The sequence below is a fragment of the Oncorhynchus keta genome, chromosome 31 (assembly GCF_023373465.1).
Source record: "Oncorhynchus keta strain PuntledgeMale-10-30-2019 chromosome 31, Oket_V2, whole genome shotgun sequence".
Lineage (NCBI taxonomy): Eukaryota > Metazoa > Chordata > Actinopteri > Salmoniformes > Salmonidae > Oncorhynchus > Oncorhynchus keta.
Window position 1 is genome coordinate 22,061,229 of NC_068451.1, and position 27,752 is coordinate 22,088,980.

At 43.2% G+C, this 27,752-nt stretch overlaps 3 protein-coding genes across 3 annotated transcripts; all 3 read right to left on the reverse strand.

Annotated features, from left to right (window-relative positions):
• Nucleotides 1–4,969: 4,969 nt before the first annotated feature.
• Nucleotides 4,970–8,120, reverse strand: LOC118373836 (chymotrypsin-like protease CTRL-1). Its single transcript, XM_035760103.2, has 7 exons — nt 7,954–8,120; nt 7,581–7,681; nt 6,421–6,500; nt 6,210–6,291; nt 5,883–6,063; nt 5,597–5,727; nt 4,970–5,341 (listed from the first exon to the last, which is right to left on the reverse strand). The coding sequence occupies exons 1-7, from the start codon at nt 8,066–8,068 to the stop codon at nt 5,180–5,182; spliced, it is 852 nt and encodes a 283-aa protein (XP_035615996.1). The 5' UTR covers nt 8,069–8,120; the 3' UTR covers nt 4,970–5,179.
• A 922-nt stretch (nt 8,121–9,042) lies between these two features.
• hsc70 (heat shock cognate 70) lies at nt 9,043–14,322 on the reverse strand. The gene is made up of 9 exons (XM_035760107.2): nt 14,155–14,322; nt 12,158–12,363; nt 11,670–11,875; nt 11,343–11,495; nt 10,672–11,227; nt 10,375–10,577; nt 10,082–10,280; nt 9,673–9,905; nt 9,043–9,459 (listed from the first exon to the last, which is right to left on the reverse strand). The coding sequence occupies exons 2-9, from the start codon at nt 12,360–12,362 to the stop codon at nt 9,280–9,282; spliced, it is 1,935 nt and encodes a 644-aa protein (XP_035616000.1). The 5' UTR covers nt 12,363; nt 14,155–14,322; the 3' UTR covers nt 9,043–9,279.
• Nucleotides 14,323–15,462: 1,140 nt separating this feature from the next.
• Nucleotides 15,463–24,612, reverse strand: si:dkey-238d18.4 (uncharacterized). Its single transcript, XM_035760069.2, has 10 exons — nt 23,840–24,612; nt 21,931–22,116; nt 21,596–21,714; nt 21,011–21,114; nt 18,914–18,981; nt 18,380–18,526; nt 18,166–18,256; nt 16,768–16,916; nt 16,231–16,372; nt 15,463–16,127 (listed from the first exon to the last, which is right to left on the reverse strand). Exons 1-10 carry the CDS (start codon nt 24,135–24,137, stop codon nt 15,965–15,967), a joined length of 1,467 nt encoding a protein of 488 aa, XP_035615962.2. The 5' UTR covers nt 24,138–24,612; the 3' UTR covers nt 15,463–15,964.
• Between the last annotated feature and the right edge of the window lie 3,140 nt (nt 24,613–27,752).

Consider the following 27,752-nt stretch of genomic DNA (forward strand, 5'->3'; position numbering starts at 1 on the left):
AGGTGGACCTTCGTCCCCAGTCTGACAACCTGCTCCAGAGCGCTCAGGACTTCATCAAGGATCTCTGTACCTTGCCCCGTTAATCTTTCCCTCGATCCTGACTAGTCTCCCAGTCCCTGCTGGTGAAAAACATCCCTGCAGCATGATCCTGCCACCACCATGCTTCACTATAGGGGTGGTGCCAGGTTTCCTCCAGACATGACGCTTGGCATTCAGTCCAAAAAGTTCAATCAGACCTGAGAATCTTGTTTCTCATGGTGTGAGAGTCCTTTAAGTGCCTTTTGACAAACTCCAAACAGGCTGTCGTGCCTTTTACTGAGGAGCGGCTTCTATCTGGCCACTCTACCATAGAGTCCTTATTGTCCTTATTAGAGTGCTGCAGAGATGGTTGTCCTTCTAGAACATGGGTGTCAAACTCTGGCCCGTGGGCCAAATTTGGCCCGCGGGGTAATTATATTTGGCCCGCGAGACAATACCAAATTACTACTAGAGCTGGCCCGCCGGTATTATACAGCGCATTCACCACTAATACTACGAATCCCATAATGCTCTGCTGTTTTCGCACGCCAATCAGGACAGGACCCAGAAACGCTCTCTCCTCTGTGACAGTAGTCATAGCAACATAGACGCTACAACTGTCAGCGAGCTAACCCTTCCCAAAAATGGCGAAAGAAAGGCAGAAAACAGGAGCTTTCTGGACAAGTGGGAGGCAGAATATCTGTTTACATATGTAAAAGACAAACCTGTTTGTCTTGTTTGTGGAGTCAACGTGGCTGTAAGTAAGGAGTACAACATTAGACGACACTATGAAACGAAACACCATGACAAATACAAGGACCTGGACATGACTCAAAGGAGCCAGAAAGTAGAGGAGATGAAAAGAAGTTTGGTTTCACAACAGAATATGTTTAAAAAAGCCACATCACAAAGCGAGGCTGCTGTAAAGGCTAGTTATATAGTGGCAGCAGAGATCGCAAAATCAGCCCGGCCCTTTAATGAGGGAGAGTTCATGAAAAAGTGCATAATGAAGGTTTGTGACCTCGTATGCCCAGAGAAAAAACAAGCATTTTCAAACGTGAGCCTGAGCAGGAACACAGTAGCTGATCGCACATGTGATCTTGCCACCAATCTGTATGACCAGCTGATGGAAAAGGGAAAAGATTTTGTTGCGTTCTCCCTCGCTGTGGATGAGAGCTGCGACGCATCTGATACTGCTCAGCTGTCAGTCTTCATCCGTGGAGTGGACTCAAATTTGTGTGTTACGGAGGAGCTATTAGGATTCAAATCAATGCATGGCACAACCACAGGAAAGGAAATCTTTGAGGAGGTTTCCAAATGTGTAACTGAAATAAAGCTGCCGTGGGATAAACTCGTTGGATTAACGACAGATGGTGCGCCAGCGATGTGCGGTTAAAAAGAGTGGACTGGTGGGCATGGTTCGGGAGAAGATGCGGGAAGAGAACTGTGCAGGTGAGCTAACTGTTTATCACTGCATCATACATCAGGAAGCACTGTGTGCCAAAGCCCTAAAGATGGAACATGTTATGACCACAGTAACACAGGTAGTTAACTTTATAAGAGCCAAAGGTCTAAATCACCGCCAGTTTAAATCTTTTCTGGAGGAGTGTGGTTCGGAATACGCAGACGTGCCGTATCACACAGAGGTGAGATGGCTAAGCAGAAGAAAAGTACTGAACAGATGTTTCGAGCTGCGTGAGGAAATATGTAAATTCCTGGAAACCAAAGGGAAGGATACAGCAGAGCTCCGGGAGCAAAAGTTCCTGTGTGAGCTGGCCTTTCTCTGTGACATCTCGAGCCATCTCGATGCGCTGAACCTGCAGCTTCAGGGGCGGGGGCGCATCATCACAGACATGTACGCTGCAGTGAGGGCCTTCAAAACTAAACTGTGCCTGTGGGAGAATCAGATGCTGCAAGGAAACCCTTGCCATTTTCCCTGCTGCCAATCCATAAAAGCGCAGATCTCTACCGCCGTGTTCCCATGCGCACAGTTTGCTGAAAAACTCAGTGTTCTCGCCGCTGAGTTTAGCCGGCGATTTGCCGACTTCGATGCCCAGAAATGCAAGTTTGAACTGCTTAGTAATCCCTTCACAGTTGATGTGGAAAATGCACCAACCAACATCCAAATGGAGCTGATTGAACTCCAGTGCAACGACACGCTGAAGTCAAAGTATGATGCTGTGGGCGCCGCACAGTTTCCACGGTTCATCCCTGACACAATGCCTCAGCTCCGCACCCAAGCTGCTCAGATGCTCTCCATGTGCGGCAGCACTTATCTATGCGAGCAACTTTTCTCCTCGATGAAGATGACCAAAACAACTCACAGGAGACGTCTGACTGATGAACGTCTTCGCTCGATACTGAGGATTTCTTCAGCTCAGAGCTTGATCCCAGACATTGATGAACTAGCATCCAAGAAGAGATGCCAGGTATCTGGCTTGGGCACATCAGATTAGACCAGTGTGCAATAATTAACGTTTTCTTTATGCACTTTTTCTTGCTACAAGGCATGGGCTTGAATGGTTGATTGATTTATTATCATTTTATTTGTCAAATTATTAGCCAGTGGAAAAAGTTGATTTTGGTATTTAAATCAGAAGGCTGCAAATAGAAAAGAGGCATACAATTTTTATTTAAATTTTATTTATTTAATAAATGAATGCCATTGATGTTTTTTCATTTGAAATTCGATTTTGCATGTCTCCACTATTAAATTATATATTGTATGGTAATAAGCGATGCTTGTTCCATATTCAATGTTAAAGCAAAACTTGTTTGGGTCCATATTAAAAGGTTAATTTGTTCAATGTTGGCCCGTGACTTTGTTCAGGTTTTACATTTTGGCCCACTGGGTATTTGAGTTTGACACCCCTGTTCTAGAAGGTTCTCCCATCTCCACAGAGGAACTCTGGAGCTCTGTCAGAGGGACCATCAGGTTCTTGGTCACTTCCCTGACCAAGGCCCTTCTCGCCTGATTTTTGAGTTTGGCCGGGCGGCCAGCTCTAGGAAGTCTTTGGGTTCCAAACTTCCATTTAAGAATGATGGAGGCCACTGTGTTCTTGAGAACCTTCAATGCTGCAGAAATGTTTTGGTACCCTTCCCCAGATCTGTGCCTCAACCCAAACCCATCTCGGAGCTCTACAAGCAATTCCTTCGACCGCATGACTTGGATTTTGCTCTGAGATGCACTGTCAACTGTGGGACCTTATATAGACAGGCGTTTGCCATTCCAAATCATGTCCAATCAATTGAATTTACCACAGGTGGACTCCGATCAATTTGTAGAAACATCTCAAGGATGATCAATCGAAGCAGGATGCACCTGAGCTCAATTTGGAGTTTAATAGCAAAGAGTCTGAATACTAAATAAGGTATTCCTGTTCATTTGTAATAAATTAGCAAACATTTCTAAATCTGTTTTTACTTTGTCACTATGGGGTATTGTGTGTAGATGAGGATTTTTTTTATATATTCCAGTTTAGAATAAGTCGTAACAAAATGTGGACAAAGGGAAGGAGTCTGAATACTTTCCGAATTCACTCTATAGCCTATAGATCTTTGAGCCTACCTGTTTCAGGTAATACATTAAATGCAGTATTAGCCTTATTTAGCTAATGAATGATGGGTTATGCATAGACTAAGCTTCTAATTTATAGCTCCTTCACTTGCATAATCCACACCTAGCCTCTCTCCTTAAAAAATGCTCCTTAGCTCTTGGAGTCCCAGGAAAAGCTACACTAAAATAATAGCTTGCTGGATATTTTTTTAAGCATTATTAGACTATCAGTAGACTATTTGAAGAGGGATGCAGTCTCTTCTTTGCTGAATGTTAAATAGGCCTACAGCATCCAATAGAACTTGCATGGAGTTTAAAAGAAGAGAGAATGCACGATGGTAGGCTCTGGCAGTTATTTATTCAGACCCATAACTGGTCAATCTTCATGGAGTGAATAGATAGCCATCTGCATCTTATTCTGGTCCTATATTTATTATTCAAGGATGTCATTATAATGGCGAAGATAAGGACAACAAAATGTATTTCATTTAACTGTTGAAAGCAAAGAAGGAATGACGCAACAATGGAGAAAGAGTAGGTAGGCTAATACACACATGGTAAAACATTAGGGGAAATGTTATGAAAGGTATATATGTCAGCCTGCAAATTGTACACATTTTAAAATAGGCCATATTATATTTCCAAATATAATTGTGACTTTGTAGGCCTCATGTCCTGCATCAGCATCACATTCTCTCCCAGCTTCATGTTTTGAATGAGGTCTGTAATTCCAGTCCTTATAATACAATACAGTATACTATTACAGTCCACACTCAAAAAGATTAGGCTACTAGAGCTTGTTTCCTTTATTTACCCAAGAGAGCATGTATACTTTTATGTTTTTGTGTCATGTGCGGTAGCCTATATCAAAAACAATGTATTAGATAATGGCACGATCATTTGGGCTTTTTTGGGCTTGGGATCATGTCTTTGATGTATGGCTCATCAGTCTTGGATGTTCATGCTGATTAAAGCTCTAATCAAATCCAGACATTTATATTCTTTATATATTTTAGAATGGCACTTCTGGTTTTGGCATGAAATACCGGGTTCGTCATGTGACAAGTCATTTATTTTTGGGATGGAACATTTGTAAAATACCAGGAAAATATGTAACCCTGGTATGGCTTGCTTGACATATGTTTTTTAATTCTTTCCATATTTGCTGTCTGGGGAAAAGTTTTGTGGAAAAAAACGTTACTTTTCCCAGGACAGTTCACACACTTAAAAAATAAAATAATAAATAACCGTGCCAAATGTGTTTTAGTAAGACTCTCCAAAGGTTACTATTAATGAATGCTCCGTTTTTGTTGTATGTGTGTGTTTTGTTTTGTTGATGAATATTTTTTTCCTGAGTGGTCTCTCGGCACTGTTTTTACTTCAAACAGAAACAACTTCTTTATACAACTTTAATTGAATGCATCTTTTTCAGTTACATTGAAAACAATTAGACGGTGGCAACACAGTGATGAGACAGGTTGAAATGTCACTTGCTGATGGGAAAGCCTGTATGACATCAAACACTCATCTATGGGACCACTTTTTGCAGGAAGAAGAGTTTGTGTGCGGAGACATGGCTGCTATTGCAGCTGGGGTCCACTGTGACTAGTTGGAAGCGACGGTCTGGTTAATCCAGCCACGCAGATAGGCGACACGGGAGTAGACGGCAGGGGTACTGACGTTGCAGTTGCTGGTGCCCCAGGACACGATACCCACCTGAAACCACACGCCACTGCTCCGACACACCAGAGGACCGCCAGAATCACCCTGGAGATGGAGGAGAGGTTAGGAGCACTGGCACTGGTGGAGATTATTGTAATAGGGGCTGACTGGTGGCCTATCTGACTTCCATTGCCAGAGAATTTGGTTAAACAAATCTGTATCTGGCTGCTTTAAGATGGCGCGTGTGTTGAGGGAAAGGTTATTGCCGGACGGAATGATACCAGAGTGATTAGAGAGAAATGTTCAAAAACAGACTGGAGAAAGGTAGCCTCAACTTGCTCCAGGAGTACAGTCAGTTACCTGGCAAGAGGACACTCCGGAGGCTCCGGCGCAGATCATGGCGTCAGTGATCCTGTTCTGGCCCCAGTACTGCTTGCACTGAGCAGGGCTCAGCAGAGGAAGGGCCACCTGCTGGAGGATACGGGGGCTTGCTGGGGACGGGGATCAGAGGACATGGTTAGGAAGGAGCTCAGTGCTCTAATGAAAGCTGAGGTGGAAACATTGGCATCCATTTGCACATACTCTTGTATTAACTGTAAATCTATCATCTATCAATAATGGTTCAGTAGCTTGTGTGACCACTCACAGGTGGTGCCAGTCTTGCCCCAGCCAGTGGTGACACAGCGGGTTCCAGAGGGGAAGGAAGTGCTGGGGGTGGCCAGGCACACAGGGGACACGCGGGAGGTGATCTGGACGGGGGAGGACAGCTTCAGCAGGGTCACGTCGTTGTTAAAGTTCTGGCTGTTGTAGTAGGGGTGGGTGATAGCCTACAGGGATCAAGGAAAGATGTAGACACATAGTGAAGTGATTCATCTTCGAAAGTGAACAGAATCGTATAACTGGTAAAACCTATGAAGCAGGCAGGCATGTTGTTGTTAAGTGAGTGGATCTCTCCCCAGGCTCCTGGACTTACCCTGGAGATGCTTTTGACCTGGATCGGCTCAGCATTAGACTGACGATCGTGCTCCCCCAGGATCACATGGTGACGGCCAGGACTGGAGAGAGAGAAAACAGATTACAGTGTGTATGAATGAACACAGCTCATCTGAGTGAAACTAAGAGGAATGTAATATGTACTTATGAACATGGTGCTAATAAAGCACTATGGAATTAAATGCACTTACGTGACACGGCAATGGGCAGCAGTGACAACCCAGTTCTGGCTGATTAGGGAGCCTCCACAGAAGTGGAATCCAGAGGCATCCTGAAGGAGAAAGGGAGAGGTGGAAGACAGTATATAGTAGGGGTCTGACCATAATGTGAAGACAGTAGATAGATAGTATGGGTCTGACCATAATGTGAATACAGTAGATTGATAGTATGGGTCTGACCATAATGTGAAGACAGTAGATATATAGTATGGGTCTGACCATAATGTGAATACAGTAGATTGATAGTATGGGTCTGACCATAATGTGAAGACAGTAGATAGATAGCATTGGTCTGACCATAATGTGAAGACAGTAGATAGATAGTATGGGTCTGATCATAATGTGAAGACAGTAGATTGATAGTATGGGTCTGACCATAATGTGAAGACAGTAGATAGATAGTATGGGTCTGACCATAATGTGAAGACAGTAGATAGATAGTATGGGTCTGACCATAATGTGAAGACAGTAGATAGATAGTATGGGTCTGACCATAATGTGAAGACAGTAGATATATAGTATGGGTCTGACCATAATGTGAATACAGTAGATAGATAGTATGGGTCTGACCATAATGTGAAGACAGTAGATTGATAGTATGGGTCTGACCATAATGTGAAGACAGTAGATAGATAGTATGGGTCTGACCATAATGTGAAGACAGTAGATAGATAGTATGGGTCTGACCATAATGTGAAGACAGTAGATATATAGTATGGGTCTGACCATAATGTGAATACAGTAGATAGATAGTATGGGTCTGACCATAATGTGAAGACAGTAGATTGATAGTATGGGTCTGACCATAATGTGAAGACAGTAGATAGATAGTATGGGTCTGACCATAATGTGAAGACAGTAGATAGATAGCATTGGTCTGACCATAATGTGAAGACAGTAGATAGATAGTATGGGTCTGACCATAATGTAAAGACAGTAGATAGATAGTAGGGGTCTGACCATAATGTAAAGACAGTAGATAGATAGTATGGGTCTGACCATAATGTGAAGACAGCACTTCCCAACATTTTCAACATACATTTACTCTAAGTGGCTAACAAGAATCATCAGTGATTACAGCATTGTGGTGTGAAAAAACAATGCATCGAATGAAAGAGTAGAAATGGGGATACCTGAAGGGACACTTGCCAGGGCCAGGAGCCAGATACAGCGTTCTGTCCGTTCACAATCTTCAAGCCGCTCACCTGCGGCGGGATGCTAGGCACTCCGCAACCTAGGGCACAAACACACAGTCTCAAACAACACCCTATCCTCATATATAGTGCACCACTTTTGACCAAAATCCTACATAGTTTTGATTGGCCTCAGAGTATGGACTGACATGCCTTCAGTAACTACCAAAGTATAATACAACACTTCACCTCCTTGTTGGCCAAGGCTTCTTTTAGCTATTCATCTCAATAGGACTTACCTATGTGAATAAATCAAGGATCAAAAATATCAAATCAGTTCATGTTACCAGACATTGACGATGACACCACTCACCCAGGGCTGAGGCCACCAAAGCGAGACAGCTGACGATCCAGAGCATGGCCATAGTGTAGTAGACTGTGCTTGACGTCTCTTTGTCCCTCTCCCTCTTATACCCTGGCAGGCCCATCAGTCATGTCACCCACAGGTTCCCCCAAGGTCTGATAGAGCTGGGAACAGTCAGGTGGAACAGGTGGGAAAATCTCACGCCTCAGGGACAGTCAGATACATGCTTGTGTTTGCCATGTAGTGCACTGTACTCTGTAGTGCACTGTACTCTATGTGGGATAGGCCTAAGCAAACAAAGCTTTGCACAATGATTCCAGGGAAAGTCATAATTCTTTATCTTTATGCTGAGTGGAATATGTGCCCAGACCCCAAATCTGGTCCTCTGAAATGCCCTTAATGTCTTTTTTTCTGGTTTCTTATCACGCTGTCCATTTGGAGTTCTGATGATGGGCAGAACAATAACACCTTGTAACCGTGTGTTGCAATCCCACGAGCAGGGTGGAAAACCATGGTCTGACCATTCTGTTTCTATGCAGCCGTACATGACAGCAAAACAATCAAAAACAAAACACTTGATTAACATTATGGATTCAGATCATGTGTTTTATGGAGCTCTTTGTGACAAAAACATTTGTTTTTTTAAGAAAGGAAGCTATTGGGATTTATTCATCTACACAAAGTAGCAGTAAGGACATGTGTTCACATTGCTATTCAAGTTCATGCTTTGACACATTTAAAATGTCACTACATTTGAGGGTTGTAACAGAGGACCCACCACCATGAGGTATGAGGCCACTGAGAAAACCTCCAGAAAATAGGATCTTATCCCATTACATTTTGAGAAAGTGACAAGTTTATCAACCAGTCAGGAATCTACACATGGTGCTGTCTTCACACATCATAATCACATACATAGCTTTTCCTACTTCTTCATAAAAAGATTGTCATTTTTGAGGGAACTTTTCTGATGAGCAATAGTTTATACGACTTTAAGCACTTTGTGACTCTGTTATCTCTGTTAATGTACAACATGCATTTGTCATCTCAAACCTAAGGGAGGGTATTTGGTGGGAGGTTAAAGAAAAACACAAAAAATGCTTATCAGAATCCAGCTTTATTGGTTGTGATATATTCAATCTGATAAAAGTGAAGGTTGTGTGAACTGCACAACAGTACAAAGCTGTAGGAGCCTGCCGTAGATATAAATATTACACTGGATGTTCTCAATAAGAGAAGTGATGACACAAGCCAGGTCTGCAGTAGGTGATGTGTGAAGCCTGGGAGCTGAGATGTGGACAGGATGTGGATTCTCTCCTGTAGAGGTGAGGGATTTTAGTCCACCTCCTCGATGGTTGGACCAGAGGAAGAGCCAGCTCCAGGCATACCGCCTGGCATACCGCCTGGCATACCTCCTGGTGGGCCTCCGGTACCCTGATACAGATTGGTAATGATGGGGTTACACACCTTCTCCAGCTCCTTCTGCTGGTGCTCATACTCATCCTTCTCTGCTGTCTAGATGAAGACAAGGGGAGAGACGAGAGATGAAGAGAGGGTAAGAGACACAGGTGGTGATCACAAGATTCTATCTTATATGATTTACTTACTGTGTAGCCTACTTTTACCATGGGAGGAAATGCATCAGTGTGAAACCAGTGCTAACCAACTGATGTTGCACTAAGAACACTCAATCTAGGTGGAACTCTAGACCAGCCACCTGTGGTTTACCTGGTTCCTGTCCAGCCAGGAGATAACTTCGTTGCACTTGTCCATGATGGTCTTCTTGTCCTCCGGGCTGATCTTTTCCGCGAGCTTCTCGTCGTCCACGGTGCTCTTCATGTTGAAGGCCAGGGACTCCAGTGAGTTCTTAGCTGTGACCTTCTCCTTCTGAGCCTCGTCCTCAGCCCTGTACTGGTCAGCCTCTTGCACCATGCGCTCAATGTCCTCCTTGGTCAGACGTCCTGGGGATAACAAGATACCGACATCATTATATAATTTCCCATATGTGACATATTCATTATCTCCGACTCGCTCCTGTTGTTTCTCTTTCTTTTTGGGACTCTTTTCTTTGAGGAAAGGGTTGGAAATCAATAAGACCTTTGATCATATCGTGAGGTTCAAGGTTAAGGAGGCATACCTTTGTCATTGGTGATGGTGATCTTGTTCTCCTTGCCGGTGCTCTTGTCCACCGCAGACACATTGAGGATGCCGTTGGCGTCAATGTCAAAGGTCACCTCGATCTGGGGGACGCCCCTGGGGGCAGGGGGGATTCCGGTGAGCTCAAACTTGCCGAGGATATTGTTGTCCTTGGTCATGGCTCTCTCCCCCTCATACACCTGAGAAAGAAATTGTGGGAATGGATTAATACCATATAGAATCACAGAGGGTATAGGTGATCTGGCTACTTTACACAGACGTTGGATGACTCACCTGGATGAGCACTCCGGGTTGGTTTTCTGAGTATGTTGTGAAGGTCTGGGTCTGCTTGGTGGGGATGGTGGTGTTCCTCTTGATGAGCACGGTCATGACCCCTCCGGCTGTCTCAATACCCAGGGACAGGGGTGTGACGTCCAGCAGCAGCAGGTCCTGCACGTTCTCTGACTTGTCACCCGCTAAGATGGCAGCCTGTACAGCTGTGGAGGACAGAGAGGAGATGTTGGATGATACATTGAAACACATACACTTGACACAGTGACATTTTCCTGCAACACACAGTGAGATACCTACCGGCACCATAAGCCACAGCCTCATCAGGGTTGATGCTCTTGTTGAGGTCTCGGCCATTGAATAGGTCCTGCAGAAGCTTCTGGATCTTGGGGATACGTGTGGAGCCTCCCACCAGGACGACGTCGTGTATCTGGGCCTTGTCCATTTTGGCATCCCTCATAGACTTCTCCACAGGTTCCAGGGTACCGCGGAACAGGTCAGCGTTGAGCTCCTCAAAGCGAGCCCTGGTAATGGAGGTGTAGAAGTCGGCACCCTCATAGAGAGAGTCAATCTCGATGCTGGCTTGGGTGCTGGAGGAGAGGGTGCGCTTGGCCCGCTCACAGGCAGTGCGCAGGCGCCGCACCGCCCGCTTGTTGCCGCTGATGTCCTTCTTGAATTTACGCTTGAACTCACCGATGAAGTGGTTGACCATGCGGTTGTCGAAGTCCTCGCCTCCCAGGTGGGTGTCGCCAGCAGTGGACTTGACCTCAAAGATGCCATCCTCGATGGTCAGGATGGACACGTCAAAGGTGCCGCCGCCCAGGTCGAAGATCAGGACGTTGCGCTCACCGCCGACCTGATAAGATAAGAGAGAGCAATTAAGTCGGTAGAACTTTCAAAGGACTAATCAAGCAGATCTAGTGTGAACCGTACAACCCAGTGTTTTCTTGTTTGTTTTGGTGTTTCTGTACCTTCTTGTCCAGGCCATAGGCGATGGCTGCAGCAGTGGGCTCGTTGATGATGCGCAGGACGTTGAGTCCAGAGATCACTCCAGCATCTTTTGTTGCTTGGCGCTGGGAGTCGTTGAAGTAGGCAGGGACTGTGATGACAGCATTGTTCACTGGCTGAAGAGGGAAAACAATATTAGTTAGATCTAGTGTGTATCATCCCTAAATACTGTCAGTTTGAGTTATTAACATATAATGTATACCCATCCAATCTTTTCAAACCTACATGGGGTGCATGGAGTGGGTAGGAGCTAAGAGTAGATTTGGAATTTGGTTTGTCAGACTCCCTACCTTGCCCAGGTAAGCTTCAGAGATCTCCTTCATCTTGGTGAGCACCATGGAGGACACCTCCTCAGGGAAAAAGGTCTTCCTCTCTCCCTTGTACTCTACCTCCATCTTGGGCTTGCCACCATCGCTCACCACTGTGAAGGGCCAGTGCTTCATGTCCGACTGTACCACGGCATCATCAAACTTACGACCAATTAGACGCTTGGCATCTTTGGACACAGGGATGGCAGAGTAGGGTTGATTTTCAAGAGTAGGATGAATTTGTCTGTGGACACTGGTCTAAGGTCAGTTTTGCATTTCCCCCTAATGGAGTGGCGCGAGGCTGATGGATTTAAATCTAGTACTTTTAGGCCCTCAAGTGGGGACTACTGATAACAACAGGCAAGAGGCTACATCGCTGATCTTAAAGTAAACCTTGATTTGGTTCCCTTTGTCCACTAGAGGCTTCATCTAACTACCCACTGTGTGTCAAGGTGAGGTTATGTGCTTACCGAACACAGTGTTGGTGGGGTTCATGGCCACCTGGTTCTTGGCGGCGTCACCGATCAGCCTCTCCGTGTCGGTGAAGGCCACATAGCTGGGTGTGGTTCTGTTGCCCTGGTCGTTGGCGATGATCTCCACCTTGCCATGCTGAAAGATGCCTACACAGGAGTATGTGGTCCCCAGGTCAATGCCTACTGCTGGTCCTTTAGACATCCTGCAACAACAAGACCAGAATTAGAGTTCATTAGTGAGAGGAGAATTACTTGAATTACTAGAGAATTACGTAGACCTACAGTATCATACGAAAGATACTTTTCATGAAGGCGATATTGTTATAAAACCTTCTCTTTTGAATATTATCAGTTATTAGTAGTTAGCAACAGGTAGTTAGATGACAACAGTCAAATGTTTCAACTTCTGTTGAAAGCCTTTGGGGTTAAAGGTCATCATGTTCATGTATGTGCACAGGTGTGTATGCGTGCCACGTGCACGTCTTTGACAGTGTGTGTGTTCCTTCCCTGTCATTCAGAGAGCAGATGCAGTCCCACGTGAGCCCCCAAATTGGAAGTGATCCCCGGGGCTCAGCTGTTCTAGAAAGTGCTGTCTTGGCAACATGCCAACCAGTGGAGTGGTACCAACACCACAACTCCTTAAAGCAGCAGTACCACCAGTAGCATGCCACCAGAGCCAACAGGCCACCCTCCCTCACCCTCCCCTCCCTAATCCTGTTTTTCCCTCTCCACAGATCATTCTGGCAATACAACACCCAACTGTTACCAGCCAGGCTAAATCAATGTGACGTATTAACACAGTGGCTTTTTTCCAACAGCTGAATCACACAAACTACCAACACATTCTATTAATATGGCTCACAGATCTGTTGTTGGAACACGGGTTGGATTAAATTAAGTGGTTATTAATGAGCAGTTAAGTAAAACTGGACGTTGCCAATATCATATGTACTAGGCAGTTACCTTGTTGAAATACTTACTACTGTACTTCACTATTGTGTAATATGGAAGTTATTATGGGCCTGGACTGTAATAACAGTAAAGGCCTTAGAAACCTCACTGCTGGAGAAGGAACTATGATATATTTTAAAGCTGTTACCTCACAATTAACTAATACATTAAGTCAGTGGGGAAACAAGTGGGGATTGTTGAAATGGTGAACATGCTAGACAGGGCCAGATGAGGTTGTGAGGCCCAAATATTTTATCGTTAAAAACAAAAATGTTTGGCATGTAAATACTGTACCTAATTATGTTATACAGCCACTCACTCACTGTATTCTTGTGAAAGGATAAAATTAGCATTTATCATATTCGGGATGGATTAAATAGACAAAGCCACCTCACACAAACGACTGGTACTGGTAAATTCCTTATCACTTATGATCTAATTCTGTTACTCCTGGTATATTCATTTAATTTGAACAAACCCTTGTTAGCATCCTTTTTATCTATTTAAAAAAAAAGACGTATCTAATAACTATCGGTGCTAAGCATACAATACATACCACTGTACCCATATTTAGAACAGCTGCGCATATGTCATATGTGCATGATTAGTGTTCAAACTGACAGAGAAGCATCAAGCATGGATCAAGCACATGGACAGAGCTGACACCATTGGGTGTGGTGTGTGAAACAGTGACAGTGTTTGTGACATACAGTGAGACGAGGCAGGCCACAAAGGGATTACAGGCACAACTTCCACTGGTCAAGCATGTCACTGGACAACATGTGTGCCCAGAAACAGAAAGTCATGCAATAGACAAATCATTCACAGGCTTTACAAGAACTTTTGGCTTCATGCTACTTAAAAAACACTAAAACTATTTGAGATAAGCTTTATGCTAGCTCTTAATGCTCCTCCGACAGCCAATAGTTGACATAAAGCATGCTAGCGTCATTATGAGAGTGGGGTCATGTCCCTTGAGTTGTACAGGAGCTGGCAAGTCAAAAAGCAGAGCTGAATGCAACGCTTCTTAGAAAAGGAGTTACCTTGCTCAGTCAGTTGTGCAACGCTTCAAAGATTACCACACAAACCACAGGCTGCTCAATTCCACTGAAGCACTCCTCTCCTTTTCCTGGACAGAAAGACTAAGAGGACGAGTGTCAGGTCTCTCCAGATTATATAGCCACAGACAGACAGACAGCACACGGCTCACAGATTCCATCAGGGAATCAGGTGACTAAGCCAGAGAAAGTTCTAGGCCCACGTAGCTGCCTGCATGTGCCCATTCAGTGCTAGCCAACTAACTTCATCTGGTATAGGAGTTATCGGAATTGCTGTATGCCCTTTTTCAGTGAATAAAAATAGAAAAGACTATTGTCTTTTATTTAAAAAAGTGAAACAAGTTTGTCCTGTTCAGAGTAAGGAGGTTTTCTCAGGGCATGTTAAATTTGATTCACATGGTCTGGGGGCTGTTCAGTGAGATAAGCACTGTGAGAAGACTACAGATATCTCCTACCAGCAGCCGGCCGCAAGCAGCAAAGCACATTCTAGTTTGTACAGTAAATTACATGATGTAATGAATTTAAAGTATTTTAGAATAAATTAAGCATATTTTTTTTATATATAGTTGTCTGAACCTTTCATAGCATGCTCCATGAAAATACTACCCTAACCATGAAAGCATTCACCAAGGGCTTACGTCAAGTAGGTCACACTAAGGCTATTCTAAAAAGGTTAAATGAAGAAAAGATTCACACACCTTTAATGTCCCACAGTTTATTACATTTAACCCTTATATAATAACAGTCCGTACATACAATGACAAGCCTGTCCCTCCTACATGTGGAAACCTATTCTTCACTCTAACTCGCAGGTCGAGGAACTGAAATGTCAAGCAGTGAAACATCTGGAAATAATCCTCCTCCTCACTGGTGGCCTTCGTTTGTAAAGCATTTTTTTATGAATTGCTCCAAACCCAATTATACTCGGAATTACATGTTCACTATCTGCCTAAAAGCACTGGACACCTGAAAGTGACATCTCCTTCAATGGCAATTAGCTGGATCAGAATAAAACATTTAAATCACCAACAAACTAACATCAAACTTTCACTAAGCAAGATTGTGACAGACATGCATATTTATTTTAATATTCCAGACAGTATTGGCTCAGAACTGAACCAATGAACAGCTACTCCTGTCACACAGGTCCACTATGACATAGGTCAGCTGGCGTCCCATTTTATACCTTTAGAAATAGACTGACTAGAACAGGCATCCCCGTAATTATATTTCTATGTTTACCAATAGCAGGGAGTCACAACACATGCAAACTGTTGCTACATGTGGTCTTGATGCAGTTCCAAGACTTGTTTTCTTCCAGTAGTATCACATATTATATAGTTGAATCTCAGATCAAGGGTGAGAACACCTTTTGGCCACATCATAGTCCTAATTATTATATCATTGTGTAAACAGGGCTTTCTTCTAAACTCACCAAGAAAAACATAGAAATCAAGACGGCCAAACTCCAGGTGATGTAACCAATTCAGCGTTGCACACTTTTCTACCCGTTCATTGACACCTTTCTAAATAATAAATAGATATGTTTTAAATAGATAGAAATTAGCATAATCAGATACAACAACAAAGACAGTCCAAATGTATGGAATTGTTGGTAAGTAAGCAGCATCACTCACAGTAGATCCCACAGAAATATGAATGCTTCAACATTAGTGGACAAGACATGTAAATAGCACACACATCCTAGGAAATAGGTCCCTTGTTGAGTCCACCCCACAGTTACTACAGGTTGTAGCTGAATGTTCAAGAGGTTAAGTTAAAGACTGATCTGGGTTCAGGAGAAGAAGCTGCGGAGCTGGAACAAGAAGTGTCCCTCCTTGTTTTTACTTGTCCTGCAGCGGCCGTTCATATAGTCCCAAGCAGAGCGCTTACAGTAGTTGTAGAAATGCTCCTCTGCTTTCTTCAGGGTGAGGTTCAGGTCCAGAGTTCCCTGCAAACTGCACAGAGAGAAACACGGAGCGAAAGACTGATGAGTCTGTTTGTATTGCTTTGTAATGACAAGGCGAATATTTTCGATGACGGACAGACGCAGATACACACCTGTTGGTGAACTGGATGAGCTGCACATCGTTCCTACACCTCAGCAGGGCATCTCTGTTGTCCAATAATATGGTGGCACAGATGAAGAGTTCAAAGGTGAATTCTGTGTTGACGGCCTGTGCCTCAGACACTGGTTTATCCTCTGGAACAATCCCAGAGCATTCGTTACAACACAAACAAATCACAAGAAGGACAACATACCATTGTTATAAACAAATACAGAAGGACCAAAACGGGCTTCTGTAAATTCATATGACCAATTGTATGGACATATACACTACATGACCAAAAGTATGTGGATACCTGCTCGTCAAACATCTCATTCCAAAATCAGCACTCGGTGGTCCTGTTCTGTGAGCTTGTGTGGTCTACCACTTCGTGGCTAAGCCGTTGTTGCTCCTAAACATTTCTACTTGACAATATATTGTGGATTTGGAACCATGCTTTGCAATGTTTATGTACTGTCACACATGTGACATGTCACCGACTCACTAGCCTGGAACTTGGAAGGATGGCCACAGGAGACCACGGTCTCACCTATACTCTGCCTGCGGGCGATCCTCTCCTGGTAGCGGGCGCGGTCCACCTGCTGGGAGATGAGCTCCAGGTGGTCACAACTCAGGATCTCAAAGAGACGCAGGGCATCACAGTGCTCAAACTCCCTTTGGAAACCCAGTAGCAGCCATCTGGGAGAGGGGACACACATAAACGTAAGTATACACATTTCATGCAAATACACCCCTTCAAATTAGTGGATTCTGCCACTTCAGCCACACCTGTTGCTGACAGGTGTATAAAATCGAGTACAGTCATGTAATCTCCATAGACGAATATTGGCAGTAGAATGGCCCTTACTTAAGAGCTCATTGGACTTTCAACGTGGCACCGTCATGGGATTTCACCTTTCCAACAAGTCAGTTCATCAAATTTCTGCCCTGCTAGAGCTGCCCCGGTCAACTGGAAATGCTGTATTGTGAAGTGGAAACGTCTAACAGCAACAACGGCTCAGCCGCGAAGTGGTAGGCCACACAAGCTCACAGAACGTGACCGCCGAGTGCTGAAGCGCGTAAAAATTGTCTGTCCTCGGTTGCAGCTCTCACTACTGAGTTCCAAACTGCCTCTGAAAGCAATGTCACCACAATACATTTTATTTGGGAGCTTCATGAAATTGGTTTCCATGGCCAAGCAGCTGTACACAAGTCTAAGATCACCATGCGCAATGCCATGCGCCGGCTGCAGTGGTGTAAAGCTCGCAGCCATTGGACTTTGGCGCAGTGCAAACGTGTTCTCTGGAGTGATGAATCACGCTTCACCATCTGGCAGTCTGGAGGATGCCAGGAGAACGATACCTGTCCCAATGCACAGCGCCAACTGTAAGGTTTGGTGGAGGAGCCATAATGGTCTAGGCCCCTTAGTTCCAATGAAGGGAAATCTTAACACTCCAGCATACAATGACATCCTAGATGATTTTGTGCTTCCAACTTTGTGGCAACAGTTTGGAGAAGACCCTTTCCTGTTTCAGCATGACTTTGCCCCCGTGCACAAAGCGAGGTCCATTCAGAAATGGTTTGTCGAGATCGGTGTGGAAGAACTTGACTGTCCTGCACAGAGCCCTGACCTCAACCCCATCGAGCACCTTTGGAATGCCAACTGCGAGCCAGGCCTAATCGCCCAACATCAGTGCTCGACCTCACTAATGTTCATGTGGCTGAATGGAAGCAAGGCCCCGCAGCAATGTTCCAACATCTAGTCGAAAGCCTTCCCAGAAAAGGTGAGGCTGTTATAGCAGCAAAGAGGGGACCAACTCCATATTAATGCTCATGATTTTAGAATAAGATGTTCGACTAGCAGGTGTCCACATACTTTTCCCACATACCATGTAGTGTATGTACTGCAAACACATACAAATGCAGTATATGCGTGTGTGTTGTGTACCTGTGACAGAAGGTGAAACTCTCCATGCTATCTGTTATCAGGTGGGTGTGGAGTTGAGGATCTAACTCCTTCAGCAGTGCTGCCTCCAGCTCTGAGTGACAACAATCAAAATGTTAATAACATGACCTTATTATCAAATCTACCATATTATTACACATGTACAGAGAAGACAGACAAATAAATAAAAAAACAACAATTAAAACTAATAACAAACCTATCTTCCTGTGCAGGCCGTCAGCGCGGAAGTCCTTGGAGAACTTCTCCATGTAGTAGGAGAAGCTCCAGTAGGTGTCCACCTCAGAGTCCAGCACCTCCAGGAATCGGCTACAAAGGTCATTCATCCCCTGGGCATAGCTCACCTCTGAACTCCATCACATCAGCATGAAGAAAGTAAGTAAATAGTTACTTTAGCTTCCTACTAAGAATAAGGGGATAATCTGAACATGCAAATATGCGTGTAAATTTCTCATAAATTATGCATTTACTTCCATAGCAGATAGGGGCGAAAACGTACACACACATTTGTCAAGTTAGGATTGACATGTTACTCCGCCAACATATATTTCTCCACTAGAGGGCTCTCTAACGAAACATCCTTTCAGTGGTTGGGTGACAACCGGCTCATGACCAGTATACAGTATTTGCAGCACTAAAAACTGAGATAGGCAGGATCAAAGATAAACAGAGAGTGAGAAAAGAAAGAAAGAGACAGAAGAGAAAGACAATAGGAGAGAGAAAGAAAGATTACCTGGGTGAAAAGCAGCATATGTGATGAGAATATCCCTCAACACCAGCAGATTGCCCAAGCCTTCACCCCTGTAAAAGCAAACAAACCAAAATCACTAGGGTTGCAAAGGGAGAAAAGGTTACCGGTACTTTACCAGTACACTACTAGAATATTGGACACTTTCTAGGATTTTAGGTCATTTTCATAACATGTAACAGATAAAATAAGATGTTTAAATGTGACAAAGCTGTGAAACATAATCCTTAATAAAACCCATTCATTTATGAATACAGTTAGTATTTAATATAATGGTTTCAGCATGGAATGTCCTTTATCTTTTTTTTGCTTTTATTTACTATGGGTATGTCAATATGTCTTTGTTGTAAATGTTTTGGGGCCGAACTGGTGGCAGTTGTGAAAAAGTAAATAGTTGGAAGAGTTGAAGAGGTAATTGCAAACAATGTCATTCTATTGAATATGTTTTTTTTTTCCATTATGTACGCCATTTTCTCCTGAACCATATGGTCTATCCACTAGAACAGGGTTGCCAGAACTTTTTTTTTTTTTTTTTGCAACCCAACCATGTAAAAACAGTGATGTAATCAAAGGCCAATGTTTACTTTTTTTTAAAATTGGGTCTATGGCAGTCTATTACAAATCAGTTTGACAGTACTTCAATCTAAAGGAAGTATGGTTTGAGGTGACAAATGCATCAGAAAGGTATTGGGAAGTTCAGAAGATCATCAGGCATTAATTTTTTATGGTATTCTGTGTAGAAAAGATCATTGATATTATTTTCCCCCCAGTCTGATTTAGAGCCTGGTCTTGTCCACTCCGTTCTAATGAGTCCTGCGCAGCTTGAGGGAAACAGAAGTCACATCCGTATTCCTTATCTTTCAGTGAAGGGGTCATAATATTTTGTAGCTTAAACCGTAAAAGATGTTGAGACACATTTGTAGGAAGAAAACAGAAACTGTGCTGTTTATTACAACTGTATCTAGGAGGCTACTGACAGAACCCCGGTTCTATGAACCAAGCGCAATTATTATTATTTTTTCTTTCAGTCGCAACCCCTAGTTTGGGAAAAGCTGCACTAGAAACTAATGGACACACAGATGTAAAGATTAAGAAAAGATCACTATTTTATATGATTTTAAAAAAAAGTTACCATAGATAAAGTAATTTTGGTAATTAACAGTTAATTTGACAAAATCTGATAACTTTGGTAAATTACCAGTAGTTTTGCAACCCTCGTTAAAACAAATACGATCAAATAGACTGATACCTCACACAAAAATACTGATCCTTAAAATGAGCAGCTACATGTAGCCTACTGGCTTTATATGGGTTGTAATGTCAAGCTAAAAAAAACTAACGTTGTAACGACACAGCCTTCTTATTCTAAAACCAACTGGTAGTCAGTGTGTCACTGCTTACACATGTTGACAGAACGAACACCTAAGGCCCTACTCCAATATGCCCTGTTGATTTAAGTGTTGAACTGTTTGTAGCCGACAGCCTGACAGAGGAGTTTAAACATAAATCCTGTAAAGCTTCCTGTTTCTGTATTGAGCAATGTTCCCTGTAAAGGCATCAGCATGCTTTAGTTCGCCTGGCAGCTAGCCGAGCTCGGCTAACCGAAACCAAACTAATGTGATCACTTACTCCAATAAAAAACCTCCGCTTGAAAAACGAGAGAGAAAAAAAAAAAAAGTGGCAAGAGTACGGTTTGTCCATTTTGAGACGCCGTAGCCAGATTACACTTCCTCAAAAAAGTCAGGATTAATTTAAGGTAACTCAAGAAATCTGTCATTAATTTTGAGGATTTCCAGAAGAGATCTTAATCGTGCAATTTTGTATCTGACTAGAATGTTTGGTGCAGTATTTCTCAAGTGAAAGAAAAATGTGCATGAGGACGAGTCATCTCTCATTGAATGACAACAAGCACTTCATTGAAGAATCCCTACTGTTGACCAATCTCCGACGAAGGGGCGTAGACTCTGGCTACAGACTTACTATTTGATCACCACAAAGTACTGAGAATTCATCTGTGAGAATTTCATTGGCGCTCTGTCTCTGTACAGAGACTGAAGTTGATAATGAACTAAAGCCACTCACGAGTAGTAGGGTAGGTCTCTGTCTGTCCGAGGCACGTCCTTGTCGATGATTCGGATGGCCTCTTGGAGCTCCTCCAGATCAAAGGTCACCCGCTCAAACAACACCTGGGTTCAGAGAAACAAAGATATTAGTGGTCAGATGGACTATGTCATCATCTCAGACTTCAGTCTAACATACTATGTAGACTGTAAAGGTATGTAACAAGACATGTCAACCTCTGAGAGTGTGACCAGCTGTTAAGAGACTGTAAAATATAATAATATATATAATATTCAGTAATAAAATTACAGAGTGGACTATATTGACATGTCCATGACTAAAACACACAGTTTGTAGCCTAACACCCATATCCTGGTGCAATATAAACTGACAACATTTCAAACAGCCCCAAGCTAAATTACTTTAGTACATTTACAACGCATAGCACTTCTGCTGAACATATTAACTATGAATAGGTGAATGGTCAATAGGGAAGGTGTATGGTAATTTTGATCTCTTACACTCAAAAATGTAAAGAGGGAGAAGCAGTTAAACCATGTACTTTTCAGGGGGTTCTGTGTGTACTTTCTCAGGCTGGTGGTTTACCTGGGCCTGTAGCTCCAGAAAGGACAGCCTCTCCTTGACCTCGTCACTCTGGATCTGAGTCTGCAGCTGGACCCTGTCCTGCCTCACATCGAAGTACCGCACCGCTGCCACCAACTCAGCTAGAAACACACACAGGGAGGGAGGAAGAGAATGGGAGGCAGGTGAGCGAGAGTGAAGGAAGCAACTTTACAGGAGGAAACCAGGGAGAATTTACTAAATTGGTTGAGCTCAGATTCCAGCATAAAGTTGATGAGTCTAGAATAAGGTGCTGAACAACAATAGATAGCAAGAGAGAGAGAGAAAGGAGTATAAGTTGATCTACATCTGGGCCCTACCATCGGTGCCATTTATACGCAGTCGGACGGCGGCAGGAAAAAGCTGCTGCCACTTCCTCTTCATGGAGTGGTAGCGGACGTTGAGCTGCTCCTGCAGTAGGGGGCGCTCCAGAGAGGTGGAGCTGCAGGGGTACATCCCGAACAGGAAACGCCAAACCTGGCCACGCCCCGAAGGGGACATACCACCTAGACACATACAGCACAGGTTGAGTCCAGATACTTTACAATGGCTTCTTTCCTCCTGTGTGTTCCTTTTCCTCACTGATGGGAAACAACTGGACAGGTGAGAGAAGGACAGCCTCTCCACTTGGTGTTCTGGACTGGTAGGTCTCTAGCTTTTCAGCAGAGTTGACTCAGGTTATAATGTTGAGACAAGGACTTCTGCCCAATTTTACAGGAGTGTGAAGACTAGACTAGAACTAAAATTTAAAAGATAAGCTATTGGATCAATTGGCCTCTGACTAGATTTTTTTTTTTTTTTTTTTTTTTTTTAGCTAGGCAAGTCAGTTAAGAAAGAATTCTTATTTACAATGACTGCCTACACTGGCCAAACCCTAACGACGCTGGGCCAATTGTGCGCTGCCCTATGGGACTCCCAAACACATCCGGTTGTGATACAGCCTGTAATCGAACCAGGGTCTGTAGTGATGCCTCTAGCACTGAGATGTGCAGCGGTCTAAGACAATACAACTCGGGAGATAAAGTGGCTAATTTATTCCTTCTAGCTAATTAATCCCTAAACAAACTAGGCTTCTCAAGGAATGAGTGGCTTACAATGGTTAGTGTGCAAAACAAGTCTTGATCCCCAGCATGGAGACCTTTAGCCCCCTTCTTAGAACTCTGACAGGGATCATTATATAATGTTTTTGCACCATAGTCATTTCAGCTAATGATATCGCACCAGAGGAGAGAAGGAATGTGCATCAATGAAAGAGGGGGGTCCATGTTCCTGATTAAGTTTTTTGATAAACACACAGTCACAGTAGTAACCCCTCTGTATCAGTGTACCATGTACCTAGCTCACAGAACTCTACCTTGGGAGCATTGGAAAACTCATGACTCTCTCTGAGCTTTTCAGCAAGACGAAGCCCTAGGGGTTCAGAGTCAGAGGGGGAGGGGGGGGGTTCAGTGTTTACAGTCAACACTATGCACTCGGATTCCTACATCTTGGTCATATACTGTAGCTGTCCCCTAACCACTGATACATGGTCAGATATTTTGTCATCCCTAAATGGTTAAGATTATGATTGGTAGTTGATAATCTGATCCTAGATCTGATGTTAGGGTCCATTTTCACCTTGAGCTTGAAAACATGTGAGTGAAGGCCCTGAGTGTACCGGTGACTGCAACTTACTTATGGAGCATTGATGCAGATAGAAGCAATTAAGTATACAGTCCCCAGCTATTCACCTATTCATACACTCCCCTCTCGTTTTCCCTCGGGAGCAGATGTGTGTGGACTGTTGATGTCATACCCACAAACCATGACTGATGGATTTCATGTGAATCATGATTTTTCCTCCCTCTGTAAATAATCTGTCAGATCACACCAAAGGTCTCGACTGTTAACTATAAAACCAAACCATTGTCGGTTTCTAAACATCTTTACTTGAGGGGTCTCAGTGAGGTTTGATTACATGGCTTTCTGGAGAATGGTTGAACTGTAGTGCAGTCAGCTAGCTCCTCAGGCAAACATCACTTGACTTCCTCTTGACTTGTAGATATTGATAGAGCAATATCTGGGAAACAATTTAACTTTACTTAATTTAAACTGTGATAGGCTCCAGCTTACTGGCCCATAATGTTTGAATATTAAATCACTTTCAATCAATTAATGATGAATTATGAATTGGCAGTGATTCATGCCCATCAATTTCTCTTTAGGATATCGTATCCCATCCTTACTTACCATTCTTGAAAATGTGCATCCGCAGCCTGGACTCGTCGACTCTCCCCTCTGCGTCCATAACGCCAGGTAATTCGAGTGGTGTCGTGGGTAGTGCAGGTGCGTTTACCAGTGATACTATCTGTTGGTTCCCAGACTCCGCAGTTACATTATTGACTGGTGAACTTATTTTAGTTGTCCCATGCTTTCCCTTTGTGTTAAGGGGAGTCCCATGTACTCCGTGTTCTTTGGCCGTACTTTCACGACCGGGAATATCGAGTGCAGGTGAGTGCTGTAGCCCGTTCTCCTGTAGAGTGTCCATGATGTATATTCTCACTAATGACACGAAGTGTAAAACACAAACATCCCTCCTCGTGAAAACGGTGTGCCCGCTAAATTTGTTTGTGGTAAAAAAAAAAAAAGGTTCGTTTTACCTTCCTTTCAATATTATGATGCGCTGCGCTCCGACTTTCAATGGAATATCCTTCAATACACAGGAGTTAGGACATTTCCCAGTTCAGGCAGGAATCCATGTTGTGTGAGACTGTTATGCTCTGCCCACTTTAAACCTCACGACCAAAGTTCTTCCTGTGAGTCAGTCATATGACTGAACCTTACTGTTTTGTGTGTGGCCTACATTCGGGTTTTTATGTCGGGTTGAAAGCCGCAATTCTTAGGCTACAGGAGCATTTTAACACCACCTAGAGGTTTTACAAGACAACTATTTATACTGTATAAGGCTAGGCTACACATGGTCAGTCTGGCATAAGCGTTTGAAAGTGAAACGCCTTCATTCATATTCGTGGCTTCTTATGATGGACAAGGCTTACAGCTAACTAGTCTAAACTGCTCTTTTATCATGCTACACCCAAACCTAACTCTTCACATTTCCTCCCACACTATGATTAAAAAAATAAAAAAAAGTTTTATTTATCCATTATTTTACCAGGTAAATTGACTGAGAACACGTTCTCATTTGCAGCAACGACCTGGGGAATAGTTACAAGGGAGAGGAGGGGGATGAATGAGCCAATTGTAAACTGGTGATTATTAGGTGACCATGGTGTTTTGAGGGCCAGATTGGGAATTTAGGCAAGACACCGGGGTTAACACCCCAACTCTTACGATAAGTGCCATGCAATCTTTAATGACCTCGGAGAGTCAGGACACCCGTTTAACGTCCCATCCGAAAGACTGCACCCTACACAGGGCAGTGTTCCCAATCACTGCCCTGGGGCATTGGGATATTTCTTTAGACCAGAGGAAAGAGTGCCTCCTACTGGCCCTCCAACACCACTTCCAGCAGCATCTGGTCTTACATCCAGGAACTGACCAGGACCAACCCTGCTTAGCTTCAGAAGCAAGCCAGCAGTGGTATGCAGGGTGGTATGCTGAATGGAAGTGGTCTGTGAAATGCGGATTCAGTGCAATACTAAAAGTACAAACTAATACAATATGTTGGGCCTTTTTCCATTAATGAATTGAATAAGTACTTAACATTTTTTAAATTGAACCTTTATTAAATCCTCCAAATGAAATCTTTAAGAACTGATTGTGAGGCTTCCAAGCACTATGATGACCAACAGCTTCACTGCCAGAAAAGCATAAAAAGAAAAGTTGCATCTCTGAAGTATTCTCTTCTGCACCTTAAAAAATCCAAAATAATTTTGAAAACATTAACTACAAAGGGAAGGTCAACATCATCTGTATGATAACGTGATACATTTTTGAGCAATACAATAGTAAGGGAATAAATGTGATATTTTTTGGCCTAATATGTGAAAAATGTTGTTGTGTTACCTGGGATAACTGAGGTAAATATTAACCCATAAGGTGTGTGTGTAGCCTCGCTGAGGAGGAGTCATGTCCCATTGCCATGGTGCTGCTTGTCCTTCCCATTGACGCAGCACTGCAGAGTGCAGAAGTAATAGCCTATGTCATTCAGCTCTAACCAGGTCATCAGGAGGCTTCTATCTGTTGTGTTCAGGTCGTAGGTTTTCTGAAACCTCCCCTTGAATCGGGGAAAGTCACCCTTCTCCCTCCACACCTTCCTCTGGCCATGTGTGGCCGTGTTGATGTACCACTCTGCCCTGCAGCCAGTGATCAGCTCCCCGCTGTCCGACAGGACACGGCATCCCATGGAGACTTTCTGGCCCAGTGTGCTGGTCACCACAGGGTTCTGGTCCACCCATACACGACAGAAAGCTTGATGAGGGACTGGACAACAGAATAGACAAATACTTGTGACAAATATTTTGCTATTATAATCTGGTTACCAATGTAATTAGAGCAGTAAAAATACATGTTTTAACATACCTGTGGTATACGGTCTGATATACCACATCTGTCAGCCAATCTGCACTCAGGGCTCAAACCACCCATTTTATAAATAACTAGATTCCTGTCAAGAGGATGACTTTCTTTGCCATCAAGACAAAACAGTGAAACGAGATGCACCTGTTTAGATCTCTCCTATAGTCAACATTTGGGGTTTGTGTCTGTGAACTGCACAAAACTAAATTAAAACCCAAACAAGATAAAACCATTACCTTTGAGAAGGATGATCACAATTAGGACAATGTGAAAGGTAGTCATTCTTTATGTCAACAAGAAGAGACAAATAATTAGCATGTTGTATGATACTAATAGTTTCATCCAGATAAGAGATTCAGAGAAGAAATGTACTAAATGTGTCATTAAAGTCTTACCTTATGCCCCCAAATAGTACTGCAAAACAATTACAATAACCAACTTTACTTCCTTAAGTTCATGTCCTGATGCTCTACCTACACTCTGAGGTTTAAAAAAAATATATAGATATGAGTCAAACCCACTGTGGTTTCCAATGTAGGTTTGTGTGAGCAAATGTCAATTGGATGTGGATATCAGAAATACTTCATGTGTATGTTTAAATCATTGACCTTGCAAAGGCCTAAACAATATAAAAGTGGTTTTGTTTTCCTACTTTAAAAGTTCCAGAGAGGTGTGAGCGATAAAGAGTTGAGAGAAAGACAGAGAGATGTGAGGGATAAAGAGATCGAGACAGGGATGAGAGAAAGGCAGAGAGATTATATGAGATAATATTTTTCTGCGTTCCTGATCATGCGTCAGTTACATTCATACTCACTACCCCACAATCCCCACCCCGTGGTAGCCCCTCTCTAGTAGAACACCATGTACCTAGCTAACAGAGCTGTGTGTGCAATGGAAGCCTCATGACTCCTTTTCAGCATGACAAAATCTCTTCAGCAACCACAGGTTAGAGATGATTGTGTTTACAGTTCAACACTGTATACCCTGTGTCATATCTCTCTTTCTCATATCTCCCTTACTGATAGAGAGAAAGACTCCTCAGCACATTTGGTTCCTTGAAAGTTGTGGGAATGTACATTTTTAGTTACCCATTGGTTCTGGGAACGAAGCCATACGTTTCCTGACTGGTAAAACATTGTTTTTTAAACGTTCTGTTAACGGAAGCGAAAATGTAGCCTGTTCTGGGAATGTTAATTTTTAGGGTACAGGGAGGTTCTGAGACTGTTTCATTTTGGAACCCTGAAAGTTTTCCTGGGAGGTTTTATTAACATTTTGAGAACAAAAATGATAGGCTATTTGAAGGTAATTAAATAACATTCTGAGAACATGTTTCAATAACACTGTTGGCCTAGTTTGGGTTAACTGTTTTGAACACATGGAAATTCATTTGTTTAGGCATTTTTATTGTTATAGCAAGGCATCGTTGAGATTCAAACCTATGATCTTCTGTTTTCTATTCATGGAATTAGTCCACTGCGCCACCAGGATGTACAAACAGGCCCAATGTCAAAGGGAACAAGTGCTCATTAAGATTAGGTGTCGATAGAAAGAGTTTTGTTGACGTTGAGGACGGAATGTTTTTAAATTTAAAAGATGTATTGTGGTTTTTATGTTCTGAGAACAT